Genomic DNA, 21848 nt, shown 5'->3' with positions numbered 1-21848 from the left:
AGACAGGGCTCGCGCGCACTCACTGCGCCTGCGCTGCGGATTCCGCCTCTCTCTCTCCCTCCCTCCCTCCCTCCCTCCCTCCCTTCCTCCCTTGTTATTGTATCTGTGCGTTTGAAAGGAAGAGGGCGGCCGCCGAGGGCTCGTCACTCTCCCCCTTCCCCCTCAGCCGCGGCGTTCGAATCTAAACATCTCGCCCTCCGCACGGCGGCGCTGATTGGTCGGGGCGCTTCGCCTCCGAGCCAATCAGCGCGTCTGCCTTCTGCGCTGGCGTTTCGGCCCAGAAGAGGGAAAAGAGGGCGGAGAGGGGGAAGCGTCAGACTACGATACCCATAAGGCTTCGAGGCGGAGTGTAAAGATGGAGGGGGCTGTTGTGATGTTTATTGGCAACACGGCCGGAGGCGTAGGAAGCAGGGAAGTGACTTCGGTTCCCAGGGGAGGGGATAAATGGCGCAGCCCTTTAAAGGAGTAGTAACGCATGTGGAAAGTACATTTTGGCGTGTTGTAAATGCAAGGGCTGGTTCGCATTGCAACACGGTGAGGCGCTAGGGAGAAATTCTAGCACTGAAAGTTTACATAAACCAAAATCTACCCAAACTGCGCGGTGGGTGGGACCACAGCTTGGGGAATTGGCGTCTTGTATTTTTTAAAAACAAAAATTGTGTTTTTTTGTTTGTTTATTTTTAATCATTGGACCTCTCCTGCTTCCCTGTTTAGAATATTTTAACTAAGCCTAACCTGGTCGCGGGGGAGGGGGGATCACGAGAATAAAACAATACTACTTAATAAAACAATAAAATACTACTTAAAATCCGCAAAATCACAAATTTACCTATCAAAAATTGAGACGCCTAAGCTCAGTCCTGCATTACTCCGCTTTATAATCTGCAGAATTTCGCCCCCTTCTTACGGCACTTTATTGCATGTGCTGTGCTAGTCTTTAGGACATTGTTTTATTATGTCTTCAGATCTCATCACGAAAGGCAGACGATAAATGAAGTAAAATTAAAATACAGAAGCCTTAACATCTCCACAGAATTAATAACTCAATGTTAATTTTAGGGCTTTAGCAATGCATAATTCAGAAATTCATAGCAGAATGCTATTGAGCATTTGTTTAGCGCTTTTATCTGTTCCAAGTGCCCCATCCGCATTCTGTAATCTTTAAAAGCCTACAAGTAAGTACTATTTCTATATAGCAGTATATTTGCATAAGGCCACGAGTTCCTGGCAGAGGAAAATTTTGACCCCTGCTTTTCTTGATTTGTAGGTCAGTCTTAGCTACTGTGTTCCACAGAAATAGGCTACTATACCATGTTATTTCAATTCCATGTAATTCATTTGCATATGCTATTCAGGAAATGGGAATATACAAAATTCAACTGTACACTGTATCAGCCATAGAGTACGCTTTGAAAATAGGGCTGCCAGATGGTTCCAACAGAAATACGACGCTTTTCTCCCCGAAGAGGATCCAAAGCAGCTGACGACACTTTTCTCCCCGAAGAGGATCCAAAGCAGCTTACATCATTCTCTTCTTCTCCATTTTATCCTCACAACAACCCTGTGAGGTAGGTTGGGCTGAGAGTGTGTGATTGGCCCAAGATAGCTTCCATGGCAGAATGGGGGTCTGAACCTGGGTCCTCCCACTAGTCCTATACTCTAACCACCACACCACACTGGCTCTATTTGTTTTCACTTTTTGAATATGAAAGATGTTCCATTTTGAAACTGAAAGTGCAGCCCAGACCCAGTTTTACCGTATCTGTGAGAACTAGGCCAAAGAATCCCGTAGCACCATGAAGCCTAACAAATCTATTTTTCTTCTGAAAAACTTAACATTTCTAACATCATGGTTATAATAAATGGTTGAGCAGCAGATAAGAAATTTGACAAAGTGAATAATAGGTTTATCTTTATGGTGCCCTTTTACAGCTACTGAAAAGCAAAACCTTTTGAGTTCCTGTGCGGTCACTTTCAGTCTAAGCCCACTGAAATCAATGAAATAATTCAAAACCTGTATAGTAAATCTGCAGAGGAATACAGTCTAGCAAATTATATAGACTCACGTAAGTAGCTGTGTCAGTCTGAAGCAGTAGAACAAAGTTAAAGTCCAGGGGCACCTTTTAGACCAATAAATTTGTTTAGCAAATTGTATTTTATACAGTATAAAAGTAGCAAAGTAACCTGAGACACAACCCATTCAAAGCGGGGCATTTTAAAATCCCCGTTTTTCTGGAAATGGAAACAGCATATGCTTAACTCTTCCACCGAAATCACTGGGAGGATTACTATGGAATCCTAACCCTTTGTGCTCAGAAGTAACCCTCAGTGACATTTACTTGCAGGTAAATGGACTGCAAGAAGATCAAATCAGTCAGTCCTAAAAGAAATCAACCCTGACTGTTCCCTGGAAGGCCAGATAATGAAACTGAAGCTCAAATACTTTGGCCACCCAGTGAGAAGGGAGCACTCACTGGTGAAGACCCTGATGCTGGGAAAGATTGAAGGTCAAAGAAGACGGGGACGGCAAAGGATGAGATGGTTAGACAGTGTCATCGATGCAACGAACATGAAATTGAGCCTACTTCAGAGGACAGCGGAAGACAGGAGGGCCTGGCGGGAGCTGGTCCATGGGGTCGCGAAGAGTCGGACTCGACTGTGCGACTGAACAACAAATGTGCCTATCCTTTCAGCCCTAAAGTACTTAACAGCAAAAAAACCCCACCAGGCACATAAAAGATAAAAATGCACGGTAGACCACCCTTCACCAGGCTGCAAAGGAAAGAGTCCATGCATAGAGCTTGGTTGTGGTGGTATATTAGTTAATCAGAGAATACTAGACATTTATATGTCTAGTATTTTCTCTGTTTATTTACTGGGCAGAAAGGAAAAACTGGAGTGTCCAGTTCAAAACTGGACACCTGGCAACCTGACTTGAAAACTATTTGGGTAAAGAAAACGACAGAGAGCCCTGAGCCAACACCTCTGTTCCCCACACAGGTGTTTGTGGCCCTCTGCAGCTGCCCAGATGGGGGTATGGTGTGCATTCATTTGTAGCATTCAAAATAAACCATAGTTGAGAAAGGCTGTTTAAGAACTTTCTGGATGACAATACAAACTAACTGTTTATATCAGCTTGTATAGTAAGCTTAGCTTTGTATGTAACATCTCTGGAGCTTAATCCTAACAAGACAGAAGTTCTCTGGGGCCCCGGTCACATGGGCCGGATATCGCCGGGGGGCATGGCTAATTGCCCCGGAGGAAACTAACGCACGCTTGTTCAGTGGGTACACAAGAGACACCTAGGGAGGTGTGCCTGGCCCCCTCACTTTTGAGCTTTAGGAGGCAGCTAAAGGTGATTTTATTTTGATTAATTTACTTGCGGTCCTAAATTGTGATTTTAAATTCTGGTTTTCTAAGTATTGGCCTCCATAAGGACAAAAGGCAGCTAATAAATGTTTTAAATAAATACACTGCTAAACCTTTGTAGCAAGTCATTACAGCCCACAGTATTTCAGGGTTTCCCTTCTCTCATTTCTGTCTGCAGAAGGTGACTGCCGTGTATTCTACCTAACAGAGAACTAGCTTCAGGTATTTAGAGCTTTTAAAATGACTCTGTAATAACACTTACTTTGTTTTCACATTTAAACTCTGTTTTATGCACCAGCTAACAGCTTTTTAAAAGGTACTGAGGCCAACATCATGGGTTGTCAAAGAATATGTTTAATAAAAAATAATTAAACTTCCATTTGCTCTATAGAACATCATAGAAAGTAATTCAATAAATTACAAATGACTTTAAGACGCTTGTTCAACTACAGAAAGCAAATTCAGACTACACAGAACACAACCAGCAAATATTGCAAATGTCCAAAAACAAAAGAACAAAAAAAAAAATACCAGGACTTAGACTTGGATCATGAGGCCTGAAACGAAGGGATAGAAATACAAGGCAATAAACAGCTAAAAGTTCTTTTAGTCACTACCAACATACACTTCTTCACCGTCTTGGATATCCTTTTCACTGAAAATCTCAGTATTAATGTAATTCCAATGGGCAGTCCTTATAACTTTGGACTTAATGCAGCCACATTTTCATAATGTTCAGCTGACATAGCTACATATTTCTCATCTTCCAACTGATACTGATTAAAAGAAAGAAACAGGCCTTTACTTCAGAGTCAAATCTGTATCAGCTGTACATTATTTGAAACTGTAAATTGCCTTATTACAGAGAAAGACCACTAGAATGGTAAGCAAATTCACTTGACCATAATTAGGAAAATACTTTATTTCATAAATTTATTAAAAATTATGTTTAGGATTTTCTTTTGGGGGGAGTGGTGCAAAGTGATGATATTGTTGAAATACTCCATTGACTATGTCAACAACTGTGTTTGGAAAACTTTGGCTATATCATGGATACATACAAGTTAAACAAAAGTGCTATATTACAAAGGGCAAATATTAAATATGCAATACATCCTTTCATGATGAAGAATTGCTACCCCTTTCTTGTGGCATGTTTTTTGACTATTGCTAAGACACTGCATGAAGGACCAACAAAATCAATACTTTTTTTTGGGGGGGGGGAAATACAGTAACCAGCACAATTGAAATAGTACTTGTATAATTGTGTAATTACATGTAATACTGCTTCTAGTTAAAGGGTTTATTATTTTGCATGTACAAACTTATTTTAGTCAGTAAAGGTCTTGGTAAAAAACAACATAGTCTTGTTTACTGTACAAGCAAGCAACAAAACCATATCAAAATACATTTTCCTTTAATTATTCCCTTTTGAAAAGGTCTGTTATCCACCATCAACCAGTACTTTTATTCATTCCCTCAGCACTTGTCTATTCGTGGACCACAAGCAAGATAGCACAAGCTCACACCTATTCTCAGTCAGTTCTGCCATGTGGGTGTGCATCTGTGATTCCACCATGTCACAGTAATAGCAGCTTCAGCAGATCAAGGAATCATAGCACATCAAATATCAGATTGATTTTTTTTAATACAGTAAGGGGTTTAAGGACTTGTATTCCAACAGATGCTTTTTAAGCACTGTTACCATGGTTTCAAGAAACACATCTAATCATTGTTGAAAGTGCTTTTTAGTTATCGGGCAACTCAGCATAATGATAATAAACGGATGATACCCCAAATCTTGATTTTGGGTAACATGTTTTTTTCAATGCAGTCAGTTCTAAAACCTGTAGAGAAATATAGAAGAGTTTAACGTGCCTACATTTCCCCTTACCATTATTAACTGGTAACTACAGGAGATTACATGACAAACACAAACTCCAACAAACAAAGCCAACAAGTAATTCCTGCAAGGATACATAATCCTTATATATGAAGTATGCAGTGTTGGAAGTGGCACTTTATGAAATTTTTGTTTTTCAAACTTGGGGCTACAGCTCTTCCACAACATGACTGCTGTGGAAGGAGCAACATTTAAAATTGAACAGGTATCCATGGTGTTGAAGTGAAATAGGAAAGGGATATTGGGTGTGTGTGTGTCAAAGTTTCCCTTTACTATAATTACATAAACATGCACTGGTAATGGGGGGGGGTATCATACACCAAATTAACGTACACAGGGTGCCTTTAAAAAGGCAAAACAATATAGGACAACAACAAGAAGAGAAACCCATGTAAACTTCCTAAACTAACTCAGCTGAGGTAACAAGTAGCCAATTTAATTGGCTGACTGGGAAACTTTTTTTTTTTTAAACACAGTTGTACCTGAATTGGAAACATCAGCAGTGCATCACAACACTAGAGCATTTTTATGTGATTAAAGCAATGGATGGTTCTACAGCTTTTATGACATTCATTAGCTGCCCAAATTATTGCTGAGTTTTGATCTGTAAATTATAAGCATCAAGGAGACTGTAAAACTATATTCAAATTAAATCAATAATGCGCATAAAGAATTCTGTGTTCACTGCAAATATATTAAATATACAGCTCATAGTGAGCATTTTTTAAAAAAATTAACCCCCCCAAAAAAACAAAATTATAATGCCTTTTGCTGTAATTTGTTTTCACACAAATGTGTATTTGATAGTACATACAAGTTCAGAAACTCAGGAAATTCAAGAAATTACATGCAAAATGTCTTTGAAAGCAGTTTGCACTTCTAAACAAATACTGAAATGTTCGGTTAGTAAATTATTGATGCACTCACTCAACACCGGGTTATTTACAATGAGATAATTAAAGAATAAATCCAAAACCAGTTTATAATTTAAGTGCAGGGTCTGGGGTCAGTCTTCATCACTAGAGTCTGAATCCTCAGACGAGGAGGATGTACTGTCTGATCCAGAGGAAGCATCTGCTTTCTCTGAACCCTCATCTGTGCTGTTTTCATTGCGAGAGCTAAGCTCTGTTCCCCTTTTTCCGTCTTGACCTTCAACGCTAGAGTTCTCCTCCTTTGCTGTTGACTTAGCTACACCTGTGCCGTTGTTTTCATTGTTCTGTACATCAAAAATATTAGACTGGGACAAAGCTGGGATATGGAGATTAAGGCCTGGAGTGAGAAGCATCCCTGGATAAAGTATATTGGACAACAGTAAGGGGTTAAGAGCTAAGGGGCTGGCAGCTGCCGCAGCAGTAGAAGATGTGGAAGGAGAACCCGACAAAGAGTTTTCTCCACCGTTATGTGCGTTTTGGCTCTCTGTCCTCTCTTTCCTTCCTTCGGGCTCTCTGGAATCGTTTCCCTTTTTCTCTTCAGGAACAGATTCCGTAGACTTCGCTAGGAGTCCGCCCATTCCTAGCAAATTCGGTAAGCCAGCCATTCCTGAAAGCACCATGGGAAACATGGCGGCCATGTTCTTAGCTTCCCCAGTAGTGTTCAGGCCAGCAGGCATTCCCATTAAACCTGCTGTAACTTGCAGTGACTGAAAGTTTTGCAGGTTTTGCTGTAAGGCCTGAAGGGTAGACAGATCCACTCCTGGGATTAGCCCATTGGCTAGCAGAGGGTTGACCGGAACATTGGCTGCTGTTGCGGAGGCGGCAGCGGCTGCGGTTGCCTTGGCAATCTCACTTTTAGGCCTCCTTCCTCTCCTGCTCACTTCTTCTCGTACAACAGGCCCCGTTAAAATGCGGTCAAACATGCTTTCGGGAAGAAATCCCTGGAAAGAGAAATTAAAACTTGTGTTAGCAGCCTTACAGCTAAATGTTTACACGCGAGCATTAAGCGATGATGTAATAAAATGAATGGACGCTGAAATCAGTTTCAAATTTGACTCTTTTATGACCTCGGGTCGTACCCAAAGCTCTCTCTGCCACTGGTGCAAGGAGCTTTCTGCTGGCTCAAGAGGCACAGATCAACTTCAGAATAGTCCAGTGCTAGTCGAACAGAATTCTCAGATCCAACCTACTATGGGAAACCTAGTTTTAAGAATAAGAACCATGAATCCCCTGCAAGAAATCTCTACCCCAAGACAGACACATTAGACATCCATAGGAGAGCCCTTATTCTTTCAGGCCTCCAAACCTACCCTCAAACCATATAAAGATACAGTCTGGGCACAGTCCACAAAACTACTGTAAGGATTATGCTGATACTGCCCATGAATGTTTCCTACTGTGCTTATAAAAGGCTATTATGAAGCCGGTCATTAGCAAAAGTCCTCTTCTACAGTTTCTGGATCATCTAGAAACAGGTGATTTGATTCTCAAAAGACAAGCATGAACTTACTTTAGAAATTATCTTTGTCATGCAACCAAACATGGTATGAAGGCTCACAGATTTTCAGATTACAGAAATGCCCGCATTAGCAGCCGTCTTATTTTAACATTAGACTTACTTCTTGAGAATATGGAGCCTCTCTATTATGAAACATACACACCCCTCTTTCTCTGGTCCAGGACCCACACAAGTACTCACAGATTGTTTCACAACATCTGCCCATTCAGGAGCTACTCCATATTCAGGGTTCTCTTTCAGGAATCTGCACAAGTCTTTCAGTGGAGGAGCAAAAGCACCTCCTACCTAAAAGGCAGTGGAGGGAAACAAAGGTTTAGGCTTCGTGACCCAGTGCTCAGCTTACCGTCACATCGACATGCAAAGCTGGTTTTAAGGTGAGAGGCAGAAATCTATTACAACTGTAGTCAACTGTAGTGACGAAGCAGTACAGATAACTGTAACAAATATGCTCACTCCAGAAGACAAGGGGAAACAATTACCTTCCTAGCATTCCTCCTATTGATAAGCTGAACACGTTCTTCTCCAGTAAGGCTATTAATATCCAGTTTATTAGGATTTCGGCAACGGTGCCTTTTTTGTTTGGGTCTCCCCTCGTGAAGCTGAATTTTCTGTTGCAGAAGAATTTAAAAAACACATTACTGATTTTTCCTTTACTTTCCCCTTTGATTCTAGCCCCTTGACTAAAAGTCTTGAGCATTCCAATACCATACTGTTAAGTAGCATCATCTGAACTTGACACGAAAGCAATGGAAAAAATCTTGCAAGCAAGGGTAAGCAGGGGTCATTTCCTGCAGGAGCACACAGGAGCGGAGCTCCGGCAGTAAAGAGCCCAGGGGGTAGGCACATGCAACAAGCTCCACCCCCTGCTCCCAGCAGGCCTCAGAGCAAGAAGCAACCAGGTAAGTTGCAGAGCCAAAACAGTCCAAAACAGTCTTGTGGCACCTTTAAGACCAAGTTTTATTCAGGTACAAGCTCTCCCTCCTCTGCGAGGACAGATCTGCACGCTCCCCCCCCCCCCCCCCATAGCTAGGTATCCAAAACAGTCTAGTGGAGCCTGAGCGGTGGGTGTTGCCTTCTAACACACTTCCGGTAATGTCAGGGGGTGTGGCATATGCAAATAAGTTATGCTAATGAGCTCCTGCACCTGTTTTTCAACGAAATGACCCCTGAGGGTAAGGTTAGGAAATCTGTCAGATAAAAGGAGTAAAACTGGCTTGTGATGAGACAAAGATGAAAAATTGCCGAGGTACTGTGTTAAAAACCTATTTCTAAGGCTAATGTAAAGAGGACACTCCAATAAAATATGTATTAAAGTACCAATTTTCCCCTGAGAACAATCACAAAGGCAGTCTAAGGAATCTTTCTTAATCTTCCCTTCATAACCGGAGTGGGATGTGCATTCAATTGAGATAATAAGAAAGCTCTAAAATAATTTGGGATAGTTGGGTGGAAAAGCACAGGAAGACAGTGATTTAGGTGGAGGAATGCCTAAAAATACAGAAGCGCAAACCCTGCAGGCATGAGACCATGTGCTCAAGTAATCCCTGTCTTGGATATTCTTCCTGACACAGGACTTAACAACTGCGGGTTCCAGGCTCTGAATAATGTCAGGGTTTAGTCCAATAAGAGAGACTTTCCTTCTGGCAAGGCAAAGCAAGTTCTCTGGCCCTAAATTTCTCCTGGTCCTATATCCCTGCCACTGTGCAAACATTATCAAAATAATCCCCCCTTTTCTCATAACCCAACCTAACTTCTTCAACTTTACATAATTTTTTGTTATATAAAAAAAAGAAAGTTACTAATCAATCTGTACTGAAATAGCACAGCAGAGGCAGTATGAATAAATTTATTAAACTTTAAATACTCACAGGAATAAAAGCTCCTAAATCTTCAACATAGCCAGGATGTTCTTTAAGCCATTTCTCTAAATCTTTCCTTTTGGGGGCATCGTCACCTGCAAGCCTTGTTCCATCTTTCAGGTTAATAACTGGAACTGGGCTTTCTGCATCACACAAGCCTTGGGACTGTGCATACGGAAGAGCTGGGTTTATGCCTGGAGCAACCTGAGGGGCACTGATGCCATGACAAACCTGCAAAAATATTAAATGTTCTGGAAAACCTCTCAAGAAAAAGGAAATGTTTAAGAGAGAGCAATAACTGTAACCACACTTACACGTGTCAACACTACTGCAAGAGCAGCTTTAGTCCTACGAAAATGTACAGTGCCTCATTAATAGCATGCTGGCTGTGGGAGTGACAACAGGATCACATACAACAACAGTAACAGAAGTACTGAGCTGAGTTAGTGTGAGCTAGCTCACAGTTTTTTAGCCTCTGGCTCACACATTTTTGTCTCAGCTCAGGAAGGATGGCTCCAGAGCAAACTAATTTATGCAGTAGCCAAATCACTTGCTCACAACTTTAATGCCGGTAGCTCACAAAGTAGAATTTTTGCTCACAGGACTCCACAGCTTAGAGGGAGCACTGCCTGTGAGGTAGATGGAGATGAGAGAGCTCTTTCCAGGACTACTCTTGAGAGAACAGCTCTGAAAGAACTTGTGACTGACCCAAGGTCACACCAGCAGCTGCATATGGAGGCATAGGGAATCAAACTCGGTTCTCCCAGATTAGAGTCTGTGCTCTTAACCACTATACCAAACTGGCTCTCAATAGTTAATCTACCTGAAATACTTAATGACACTTACATGGTTAGGCGTTTTATTTCTGTTGATAAACAGGATATCAACTCCTTCCACATTCTTTCTCCTTCCCCGCCTCTTTTTCACCGCAGGCTGGTCATCAGCTATAACTCCATTTGCACTAGTTGTCAACTGACTGGATGTTCCTAATGAAATGGACAGTGTAATTGTATTGAACTGTATCAAAGATGAGCAGCAAAAAAGCAATCAGAACACACAGATGAAAAATCAAATGTCCAGCAAGAGCTTCTAGCACAACACAACAAGAATATTTTAAGGAGTACTTAATGCTTCTATGTACACCATGAGTTCAGACATGTTTTACATCTTCTCCTTCCCAGGATCAATACATGCAACCAGGAGACTAGCATTGCTATAGGCTGCAGCCCTGCCATCCCATGTTGTGGTCTGGAAAAACAAAACAAAAACCTCACTCCTTCTCAACTCGCTACTATCTTCCACAAATTCACACCTTAGATCCCCCTCTAGAGAGACTCGCTAGTTAGTATTATTTACCTACTTCAGTTATTTTCTGGTACATCAGCCAAACTCTTTGAAGTATACATGTTCATATATGACAGAAAAACCGGTACTGACATGAAGCCGCTTCTCTTCAACCTATCCGTACTACCTAGGGACCATGTCATTTCCCTATAGTTTGGATATTTTTCTATTCAATCCATGACATGTACATGACAGGGTCTAATCTTTTTACACTCAACTGGATCACATCAGGAAAACTCATAGACACAGGTGAAATGGTAAATCCATGTCCGTTGGATGCGGGGGTTCCTACTAATGAAGGCTTTCCCACAAGGAAGAATTATGTCTATATAAAGTTAGATGTCAGAGGCAAGGGTTCCAGACCAGTGGGCTTCAATCTTTCCAGACCCCTGCCCCTTTAGCTCCTGAACAGCAGCACAGGACCCAATGAACTGCAAGTCCTGAGAAGGTGTCAGAGCTATGGACTCATTGGTGTGAAGGTCAGGCGCATGGGCAAGCAAACCAAGACAGCCAAAGACAAGAAATGCAAGCTAAACACCAGGAGGTGTAATCCATAATGAGGAACAAGCCCAGGTCAGAACCATGGAGGAATCCCCTCCATGGCTAAGTGGCCTCTCTCTGCTAAAGAGGCTAAAGAGGGTGAGCCCTGGTTTGTACTTGGATTAACACATGGAATCCACTGCCACAGGAGGTGGTGGCGGCTGCAAGCATGGACAGCTTCAAGAGGGAATTAGATAGACATATGGAGCAGAGGTCCATCAGTGGCTATTAGCCACAAGGTATAGACAGGAACTCTCTGTCTGGGACAAGTGATGCTCTGTATTCTTGGTGCTTGGGGAAGGGCAACAGTGGGAGGGCTTCTAGTGTCCTGGCCCCACTGGTGGACCTCCTGATGGCACCTGGTATTTTTGGCCACTGTGTGACAGAGTGTTGGACTGGATGGGCCACTGGCCTGATCCAACATTGGCTTCTCTTATGTTCTTATGCCATATCCTCCTGCTCCTCTCAGCATGTCTGCCAAGAAAGGGAACAGGAGTGGCGTCCTTGCTCTCTAGGCACAGGCACGCTTTGAGAGAGAATATGGTGGTGCTATAAAAACTCTCAACCCAAAAGAGGGGGTGCCTCCATCACCCACCTGATGTTCCCAATTCAGGGGCTGAAGGCCACAATTTGAGACTGTCCTTTTGCTATGCCAGTTTAACTAGATTTTTTTTTGGGGTGGTGGTGGTATGAAGGAGGTATGTGGAGTCTGGCAACCCAAACACAGGTTTTATCACCTCAGTGAGAATCAAGGCCACAGATAACAGAAAAACCATAACTCAAATAACAATTCCAAACATAGGGTACCTCTTGTTTTTTTAAAAACACTGATCAGCCACTATTAAAACCCTACAATGCTCACCCGATTCTGGCAAAGACTTTGGGAAATTAGCAAGGCTCATCTCTGAAGCATTCTGTAGTTCATGCAGTCGGGCAAGGTATTGCTGCTGTCCTAATGTGCCTTCTTCACTTTCAAATGGCCTTTTCTGAGAAAGTCCCTGCTTCTGAAAAATTAATTTCAAACCACCTTCCTGTTAAACAAACATGAGGGTTAGCAGATTTCTTTGGGAAGGAGAAATAAGTTTCATTAATTTAGGATTTTCATATATGCACTTTCTCTCTGAAAGGACTGCAAACAAATTTCCACACACAGGGATGTTAGTCATTTGAAAAATTAATTTCAAACCACCTTCCTGTTAAACAAACATGGGGGTTAGCAGGTTTCTTTGGGAAGGAGAAATAAGTTTCATCAATTTAGGATTTTCATATATGCACTTTTCTCTCTGAAAGGACTGCAAACAATTTCCACACACAGGGATGTTAGTCATTTGCACTAAACTGATTTAGGTAACAGCTACATTTGAAAACTTGTGAGCGTATGGACACACGCAAGTATCTATACCTGTTCATATGTTTATTATTTTTTTAAAAGCAAATTATGCACATACCAAATGTCAGAAAGAATGTTTGCATTAATATATGTTGCGAGCTATCTTAGGTATAAAAGCCTAAGGGTATTAGGAAACAGGGAGGGAAGGATCGTTACTCTGATTGTTCACTCAGGACATCCAAAAAACTGTAGCTATTTGCAAGTTACTGCTTTCAGACAGCTGGAGCTAAATCTAGGATTAGAAAAGCCAAACACTCTGGGAAGTAGCTATAGTACTAAAACAGAATAAGACAGACCGCTTGAGAAAGCACCTAATCAGCAAGGCTTCAAAAGAACACAAACTAATTTGTTGGTGGGTCCTGAAATTGTGTACTTAAAAGAAAATGAAATTCCCCCCCCTCAAAAAAAAACAACACCCTACTCCTAAATACCCACAAATGTGTGTGTGAAGGAAGTAAGATTGAGAGCAGGCAGCTACTTGTAGGTAAAGCATGCCGCACACCGCAATCGCAATCAGGTCCTAGGGCAATAAAAATAAACATACGTCATTGATTTTCACTGTAAACTCCTTTTCCCGTACATGCTTCTTCACCTTTGACATCTGTGGTGATTGATCATTTTCTTCTTTAACATCTGCGCTTGGGGGAGTTGGTACACTGGGCTCAATGTAGTCTGCAGCGGCCCCTGGGCTGTCTAGAAGTTTGGTGGTATAAAAAGAAGCCACGGTGTTGGTGTCATAACTTCTTCTTGCCGACGGCCATTTGCCTTTCAAGACTGTTTGACAAATACTGTCGAGACGATTGATCATAACTCGATCCTAGAAGAAACAGAGCGCTCTTTAAAAATCCTGCACTTTCCTGTCTCAACACTTGAAAAGTCTTAGTAATTGATAAACAAGATAAATAATTCCGATAAGCCCCGGGTCCCCAACATGGTTCCTTCATCAGCATTAGTGAAAGTCATGGTGAAGGGATTTTTTAAACTTTTCTTGTCTACTCTGAGAATCATCAATATAATGGCAAAAGAATAAAGGAGATGACTATCCTCAAGGGCAGCAACATACTTTACTGTTGTCAGTGGCAGAAGAAATGGAAAAAAATTCAGAAAGAGTAGCACAAGAGGCTTCTTTGAAACTGAATGATGCAAAGACGCTTTCTGAAGCTCTTACCAGGATAAGAGACTTCAGCATCTTCAACATAAAGCAACCAACTACCCCTACTTTCGGCTATGATATTACAATCACAGAATCAAAGAGTTGGAAGGGACCTCCAGGGTCATCTAGTCCAGGCCGCTGTACAATGCCAGAACTTCACAAATACCTCCCCCCCACCCCCAGTGACCCTGTCCCATGCCCAGAAGATGCCAAAAAGCTCCAGGATCCCCAGCCAAACTGGCCTGGAGAAAAACTGCTTCCTGACCCCAAAGTGGCAATCAGCATTCTCCTGGGCATGTAAGAAAGGGCCACAAGAACTAAGCACTGATGCAACCCTTCATGCCCTTCCTCTCGTGATCTGCCTAAGTTCACAGAATCAGCATTGCTGTCAGATGCCCCACCACCTCCAGAAGAAGCCTGTTCCACTGAGGATCCGCGCTGTCAGGTTCTTCCTAATGTTTAGCCAAAAAGCACTTTTGATTTAATTTCAACCCGTTGGTTCTGGTCCGACCTTCTGGGGCAACAGAAAACAACTCTATACCATCCTCTATATGACAGCCCTTCAAGTACTTGAAAATGGTTAAGTCATGGAACAACCTTTCTCATTCATCTTTCAAGATTCAGAAGCACCAGGAGAGAGATTTACCTTTGGCCAGTAGGAAGCAGCCAACATATATCCACCTTGTAAGAGACAATTAGAATTTGGTGTTCCATTATTCATTTGAAAACTGTCCTGCGTTTCATCCTGCACAGTGCTCAAGGAAGCTACACTCTCTTCATCATATGCTTTCAAGTGAAGAGCTCCTTCTGCTGAAGGAAGGAGGTTTAGGCAGTTAGAACTTCAAAATCTACAATGTTATGCATTATGTTTCTCCAATGGAATTATTTAATATGCACAAATCAGCTTCAGAATGTACACAAACTAATTTCAAACAAATGCATAATATGAAGCAGAATGAAAATACCAAAGCTTTCTGCTTATTTTTCATCCTAGACAAAGAGAGGCCATTTCCCTGTTTAATCTATTCAACAGGCAAAACCAAACTGGTGAACAAAACTGTGACATTTTAAACTGGAAGCATCAGAGGGCGAACATGCAAAAGTATAGGTAAAGCATAGTAAAAAAAAGTACTAGACATTTATCTGGAGAACATTTTCTAACAGGAACTGCACTGTACACAAACATGCTATCAACAAATAAGTCAGTGCTGACAATGGAGATTATGGGAAAATTCAGTATGATGCTCAGGGGAGGAGGAGAAGGTGGAGGAGAAGAAGAATTGGATTTATACCCCACCCTTCACTTGGAGTCTCAGAGTGGCTTACACTCCCTCTCCCCACAACAGACACCCTGTGAGGTAGGTGGGGCTGAGAGAGCTCTGAGAGCTGCTCGAGAGAACAGCTTTGAGAGAATTTGTGACTGACCCAAGATCCTCCAGCAGCTGCATGTGGAGGAGTGGGGAATCAAACCTTGTTCTCCAGATTAGAGTCCACTGTTCTTAACCACTACACCAAACTGGCTCAAGTACAATCTGCTCTCACAGACCCATTCTGTTTCCCTTCTAAGGAGTTCAAATGGTTACAACACTAACTCCAAAGCAGCTATAGTCCAGTAGCACCTTAAAGACTAACAAAATTTGCAGCAGGGTATAGGCAATGACTGAAGAAGTGAACAGTGACTCACAAAAGCTTATACCCTGCCATAAATTTTGTTAGTCTTCTAACACTTACTCTTTTCTACTGCTACAAGACAGACTAACATGGCTACCCATCTCCAAACAAGCTGTCACTCCACTAAAACAGTCAAGCCTGAGATTGCCATACCATGAATAATTGCCATGTCTTCACAAGGGGAAGATGAAATTAGTGAACATATAGTAAAGGGCATAAGAACACTTCACAACCAGAAACTTAAGTAAACAGAGGAAAGATAATTCTATCAATGACGGATCATTCCCTCTAGACTACAAAGCATATCATTGTTACAACTGTTTGTCTGGATTGCCAAGTCCTGCTTCTAACTTCTCCCTGGGCTGGTGCTAGAAGACAGGGCCTGAATAATTAGAATTAAAACTACAGTACTATAGACTATGCTTCCGCAAAGTAATTGCAGGCCCACAGTGTTTGGAGGATTTCCATGTTTCATATTTGTCAGTGCCAAAACTGTGTTAGTGACTGATGTTTTTGTTCACACCACTGATATACAAGAAATGGAATTGCAGCTGTCTAGAAGCTAGAAATTACATGGGTGATATACTCAGTACAACCAAGTATTTTACAGCACTGATTAGGCCAAAACAAAGTACATACAGCCTCTTCACAAAGAAACCATTCTGATAACAGAGCTCTTATACCAGCCCAGCCCTCTTATTTCCCCCCACCTTGAATTCTTTCGAAGAAATTAACACTATAAAAACGGATATTACAACATATCAAAAAGATCAATGCTAGTGATTTAGACAAATCAATATCATCATCTTGGTACGAATGCCATTGTTACAGTACAAACAAGGGATTAATCTGTAAATGTGATCTAACACTGGCTGCATTGAGATATAATCAGATCCTGGAAGTACCACTCCCTTTGGCTCAAATATTTCCTGATGTCAACAATCAGTTTCTTACTGTGACCAATATTAACAGACGAACCTTGGTTTGTACTGTTTGAAACCCTGCTTTCTAAGCAAGAAAACAAACCACAGTTTGTCATTTTCTGAGATCTGGATATAAAATGCTTTGCTGGCAGCCAGGACGTTTTCAGTTATCCAACGCATGTGTGAATGGAGGGGGGGTAGGTGGGCAAGATGAGCTTGACATAATGATAAGCCATACTTTTTATTACAATTCAGTACACCATGACTAATTTCCATAGCTTTCAGAGCAAAATCAAGCCTCAGTTTGTGGGCCATTCTCACAGCCCAAAAATTCAGGAGCCAGGCTCACATTTAAGTCTTCAGGGTTATGTATGACCATGTTTTCTAATTATTGTTACCCCAACCACCCAAAAAAACTAGGCGCCTCAATGAAATTTCTAGGTACCGTTGCAATCTGGTGCCTAGGGTAAAGTGTCCTATTTTGACCTTTGGCTACTCTCAAATGTAAAGAACATGCTATCAGTTTTATATTCCTAGTGAACCTATTCAACACTAAACGATCCAACGGTTATAAGTCCTCATGCATTTACCTCTCTTTTGTGCCTCCTCTTCATCACTGTCACTCTCTTCAGATGAAGAGGAGGAAGATGAAGAGGATGACGAAGAAGAGGAAGATGACGACGATGATGCTGAAGAACAAGATGAAGAGGATGAAGAGCTAGATCTGGAGCGTGAACAAGAAGAGGAAGAAGATGACGAGGATGAAGACGATCTGGAAGAACAGGATGATCGGTCTGAATCAGAGTCTGAATCGGAGCTGGAGTCCGACTCTCTCTTGCTAGCCCTCTGTTTTTTGGAAGCAGCATTTGGAGTTAGGGGCTCTGTCCTTGCTGCAACCATGCGCCTGTCGTTGTCTGCTTTCACAACAGATCTGTGGTCTGCAGAATGTGATGGTGTGCCATTCTTTGGACTCAAAGGCTCAGTCTTTATTCCTGTCTGCACATCATCGGTAGACATGGACTCGTCTCCTGAAGAATGAGGCTCTTCTTTATGGTTTTCATTCTTAACTTTTGCATCCTCGAGTGTGCTTCCTTTAGCATCTAGCAGCCTTGCCTGAGGGGTGAGGGGTGAGGCGGACAATGCCATCTGATACGGATGCAAGATTGGGGTGGGAGTTCTTGAAAGTGCTGCTTTGTTTTGACTGTAGCTCCTTTGGGCTGACATAAATGAAAGTTCAGGGTCCCGAAGGATGTGGTAGTCTGTTCTGCTAACCCCGTGCTTTGCAGCTCCAACCAGTAAATCCCAGTCGTGAGTCCCACACTCCCACCAGATTGGTAGGTCTGGATTTGGCTGGCAAAGTTTTAAGCGCTCAAATACTTGTGGATGACGGACAGCTTGCTCCCGTACCTTCCTGAGAAGTTCAATTCGATACAAAGTTCGAGATGCACGTTCTTCAGTAATTGGTTGGATGAAAATATTTGGATCCATGGATTCTGCACAAGAAACACACAAACCTCAGTACCTCCCCCCCTTTAACATTTTCCCTATGTTTTCATTTTAAAATAAGGTTCCTAAGAGCTAGAAGCTGTTTTGCTATTTGGAAGGAAAAAATAACATTAGCTATTAGCAATATATTTTTTTTAAAAAAATGTCACCTGAAGGACTTTCCTCTGTCTTCCTGACTATTATTGGCCTGATATAGTAGCCCCTCCAATTTATCTGTGATAGTAATAGTGGAACATCTGCTCATGTAAAGACCCATGTGACTGTATGATCACATACATTTTCCGCTGTGCTTCTTTTAAATCTATGTTCATTTTCACAATGAAAAAAAAGAGCCACAAGTAACCCACCATCTTTTGAAGGCAGGCGACAGACTCTTCTGCACATGGCCATGAAAGCGTACAAGTACTTCTCTAAACTCTCATCCGTTTTCTTATGCAGCCGAGCCATGGCTCTAAACTTGGTCCAATCAAACTGACCCCTATCAGGATCAAACACAACACCAAACGTGGAAACCACTCTGTAGAAGTCAGCTTCTTCCCTTCGTGTCCATCTAGATTTCAAACAGAAATGAAGCACCATTAAGTAGTAAGTCGAAAGCTAGATCTGCTTGCTAGTTGGTACAGTTTTAAACTGAGTATTACTTATTATTATTGTAACCTGCCTTAAATCTGGTTTTGGAGAAAGTGGGGATATAAGAAGAAGAAGAGTTGGATTTATACCCCACCCTTCACGCAGAGCAGCTTACAATCTTCTTCCCTTCCTCATTCCACAACAGACAGCTTGTGAGGCAGGTGGGGCTGAGAGAGTTCTGAAAGAACTGCTCTTGAGAGAACAGCTCTGAGAAAACTGTGACTGACCCAAGGTCACCTAGCTGGCTGCATGTGGAGGAGTGGGGAATCAAACCTAGTCCTCCAGATTAGAGTCCGCTGCTCTTAATCACTACACCAAAAGCTCTAAGTGAATCACTATGCCACTACAACAAAACCTCTAAGTGAATTAATAAGCACAAACTAGCCAACCAACCAACACCCCTCCCCAAAAGAACACCATACCCCAAAACCTATACTGCTAGAAAGAGTAACAGTAGAGGAAGTAATTGCAAATGCTTTTTGTGATATAGATGAGCATGCAAATCTAATACTTCTATTTTGAGCATACCTTTGCTGTCTTTCAATTTTGGCAGCCATTTTTGGATTTAGAGAAGCTTCTTCATACGGAGTCTGAATCACACAAGCCTGAACTGGAAACACAGGTTGGATTTGTTGCATTTGTCTGTTCTTACTGGTGCGCTGATAGGCTGTTATTAAGCGACGCAAACGTGTTGTTAAGGCAGACTGTGTTGGCCAGTAAAGCTTATCCCCTTCAATCATCTGGCCATCTGTAATTGGAAAAACAAGAATAAAAATATTTGATACTGATTTGCTGCATTCTGTACCATACAAAATGTAGGCTTGCTCTATTCTGAAATAGTAAGTGTACACAGTACCAGTTTATAATAAATTTTACCTCCATCTGCTATTATGAGGTCCCCCGGTGATGACACATCATCCTAAATCGCAAATTTGGAAGAAAAAAAAATCAAGAATGAACAGATGCATGATTCAGACGATAAGCCACCTGTCCTGCAGATAAATATGGATTGCTGACTTTTTTTTTTAATTTAAGAAGCTCACAACTTTTCCCACAGAAAATTAAACACTGTATATTTAAATGTTAAAAGGGATGCTAATAACTTAATCCCACAATTGATTTGCTACAAATTTACAATCAAGCGTGAAGTACGGTAGGCCCACCAAATTTGTAATAAAAACAAAATACAAATGTATTACCTCTATGTCATCTTTAAACATAGCTGGTGCTGGTTTATATTCTGGATCTTCTACATCTCTGAGGGAATACAGAAGCAGTACAAATCAGTTACTTACTTGACACAAATCACTTCATTTGAGAGAGCAAAAGGATCACTGCAAAGCCTGGATGTTCTGGCTCTAACCATCTGGATTGCCTCTTTGTAAAAGCCTGTTCTAACTGTGGCCAGACTTTTCTGGATCTTGATAAACAGAGGAAGGCGGCAGGATGTCAGCTCAATGCAAGACCACTCAAGAGCAGTAAAGTTCTGGCTCCAAAGCATTCATTTTTTCCCTACTTGCTCTTATACTACAGAACCAGACCCTTAGCTCTTGCAATATTTCTTTCATGTTTGCAAAAAGCTTCTAGTTAACTCCACAGAGCAGTCAGATGTTAAACTTCCTTTGAATTCAGGGCAGTTGTCACTTCTTTAAAATTTCCCTGTATTTGATGACATTACTCAATTAATAAGCAACCTAGCCCTTCCACATCTTTCAGGCGAGGCACTACATTACAAATGGTCTGGGCTATGAAGAATGCGTACAACATGCAGGGACTCCCACAGGGTATAATGCAACTCAGTTTTGCCCCCCTGCCCTACTCCACAAGGGAACATGGGCATATCAGCATATGCATGCAGGCAGCACAAGGGAAAGTATCAGAAAATTAGAAGGCTGTGTGCCCCTCCCATATAATTACCTAGCCCTCATTTTGTGCACCATGCAGGTTATTCATACTTGAAAGGCGGACCACAGCATTTTCTATATTTATTAGAAGAACCTACTGCAGCCCTTTAGCTGCAAACCCAGGCAGAATTAAGCACTTTAAAGTCTGGTAAGATTTTAATGGAAGAACTGAACACATTCTTAACTCTCCTTGCAGGGAATTCTGTCACAGCGGATGACGCCTTAAAGGGATTTCATTTCAGCTGGATCATACTGTCTCGCTTACATGCTCAAACGTTTTTTACAAGCACTTGAAATACGAGATTTTCCATACAAGAGTCTCTTCCAGACTGAACATGAGCACCGTGGCAGATCTTCTCTGAGCTCTCCTCTGACTGTTCTCTCCCTTTATTGTATTAGATCTACGATGGCTCAGATGCGGTTTTCTCTGGCTGCAGCACTAGCTGTCTGAATCAAGCCTCTCCAAGGAGGCCAGAACGGCTCCTATGTTGGCCTACTTTCAGAGGCATCGTAAAGCGCCTCTCTGCTTTTAACAGGCAGTTGATGGAGACTGTTTATTTTCTTGCTGCTGGTTTGGGGGTAATTAGGGATATTAGTGGGTTGTCTGTGCTTGAATTTTTTTTTTGTGTGTGTGTGTAGTGCTTGAGTCGTGAGCTGTCTGAACCACTGCAGATGGTGTAAAAGGAGAGGTATATATTTATATTTAAGATATTTTTGTGGAAAGTCATACCCATCAATGTAATCATTTGCTCTTTGCTCAGCAGCAACTGCCTTGTCATCGGGTTTCCCCACTCTTGCCAGGAAGCAAAGAGCAGCATCTGCTCTAATTGTATTGTACTTTTCATAACCTGGAAAAGAAACATACTATGAACATAACTTCAAAAACAGAACAACCTGAACAACAAAAACCAAGAAAACTACGTTACTTGCCATGCTTAAAAACTCCTATGAGGAGAGATTTATCTGCCTCAGTATCCCACCAGTCTGCGGGCACCTCGGAATGGTCTGGCTCGGGGACCCAGACATCGATTTCACTGAAATGTTTATCCAGAGGGGAAAAAACACAAAACCAACAGGTATTACTTTTGTTTATTACTGCATACACTGATTTGGTCTGTTTAAATAAATATATGGCAGACATCAATACATATACATGGAGTATAATAAAGGCTAAGAGCAGAAGTAGTGATTTAGGAGCACCCCCA

The 21848-nt window shown here is 41.8% G+C and overlaps 1 protein-coding gene across 1 annotated transcript in view; it reads right to left on the bottom strand.

Moving 5' to 3' along the window:
- Nucleotides 1-6100: 6100 nt before the first annotated feature.
- The window catches only part of CHD9 (chromodomain helicase DNA binding protein 9), a 70600-nt gene continuing 54852 nt past the window's right edge, over nt 6101-21848 (bottom strand). Inside the window, exons 24-38 of the mRNA XM_015422292.1 lie at nt 21574-21677; nt 21374-21491; nt 19939-19996; nt 19616-19658; nt 19268-19487; nt 18457-18659; nt 17194-18096; nt 14656-14816; nt 13401-13673; nt 12329-12497; nt 10429-10568; nt 9592-9813; nt 8203-8331; nt 7904-8008; nt 6101-7145 (exon numbers count right to left, since the gene is read on the bottom strand). Coding sequence (XP_015277778.1) covers nt 6279-7145; nt 7904-8008; nt 8203-8331; nt 9592-9813; nt 10429-10568; nt 12329-12497; nt 13401-13673; nt 14656-14816; nt 17194-18096; nt 18457-18659; nt 19268-19487; nt 19616-19658; nt 19939-19996; nt 21374-21491; nt 21574-21677 — 3715 coding nt within the window. The 3' untranslated portion in view covers nt 6101-6278. The remainder of the gene's footprint in view (nt 7146-7903; nt 8009-8202; nt 8332-9591; nt 9814-10428; nt 10569-12328; nt 12498-13400; nt 13674-14655; nt 14817-17193; nt 18097-18456; nt 18660-19267; nt 19488-19615; nt 19659-19938; nt 19997-21373; nt 21492-21573; nt 21678-21848) is intronic.

The sequence above is a fragment of the Gekko japonicus genome, unplaced genomic scaffold (genome assembly GCF_001447785.1).
Source record: "Gekko japonicus isolate JY-2015 unplaced genomic scaffold, Gekko_japonicus_V1.1 scaffold1051, whole genome shotgun sequence".
Lineage (NCBI taxonomy): Eukaryota > Metazoa > Chordata > Lepidosauria > Squamata > Gekkonidae > Gekko > Gekko japonicus.
Note: the sequence above shows the minus strand (reverse complement) of the source record. Positions and strands in the feature narration are given on the sequence as shown.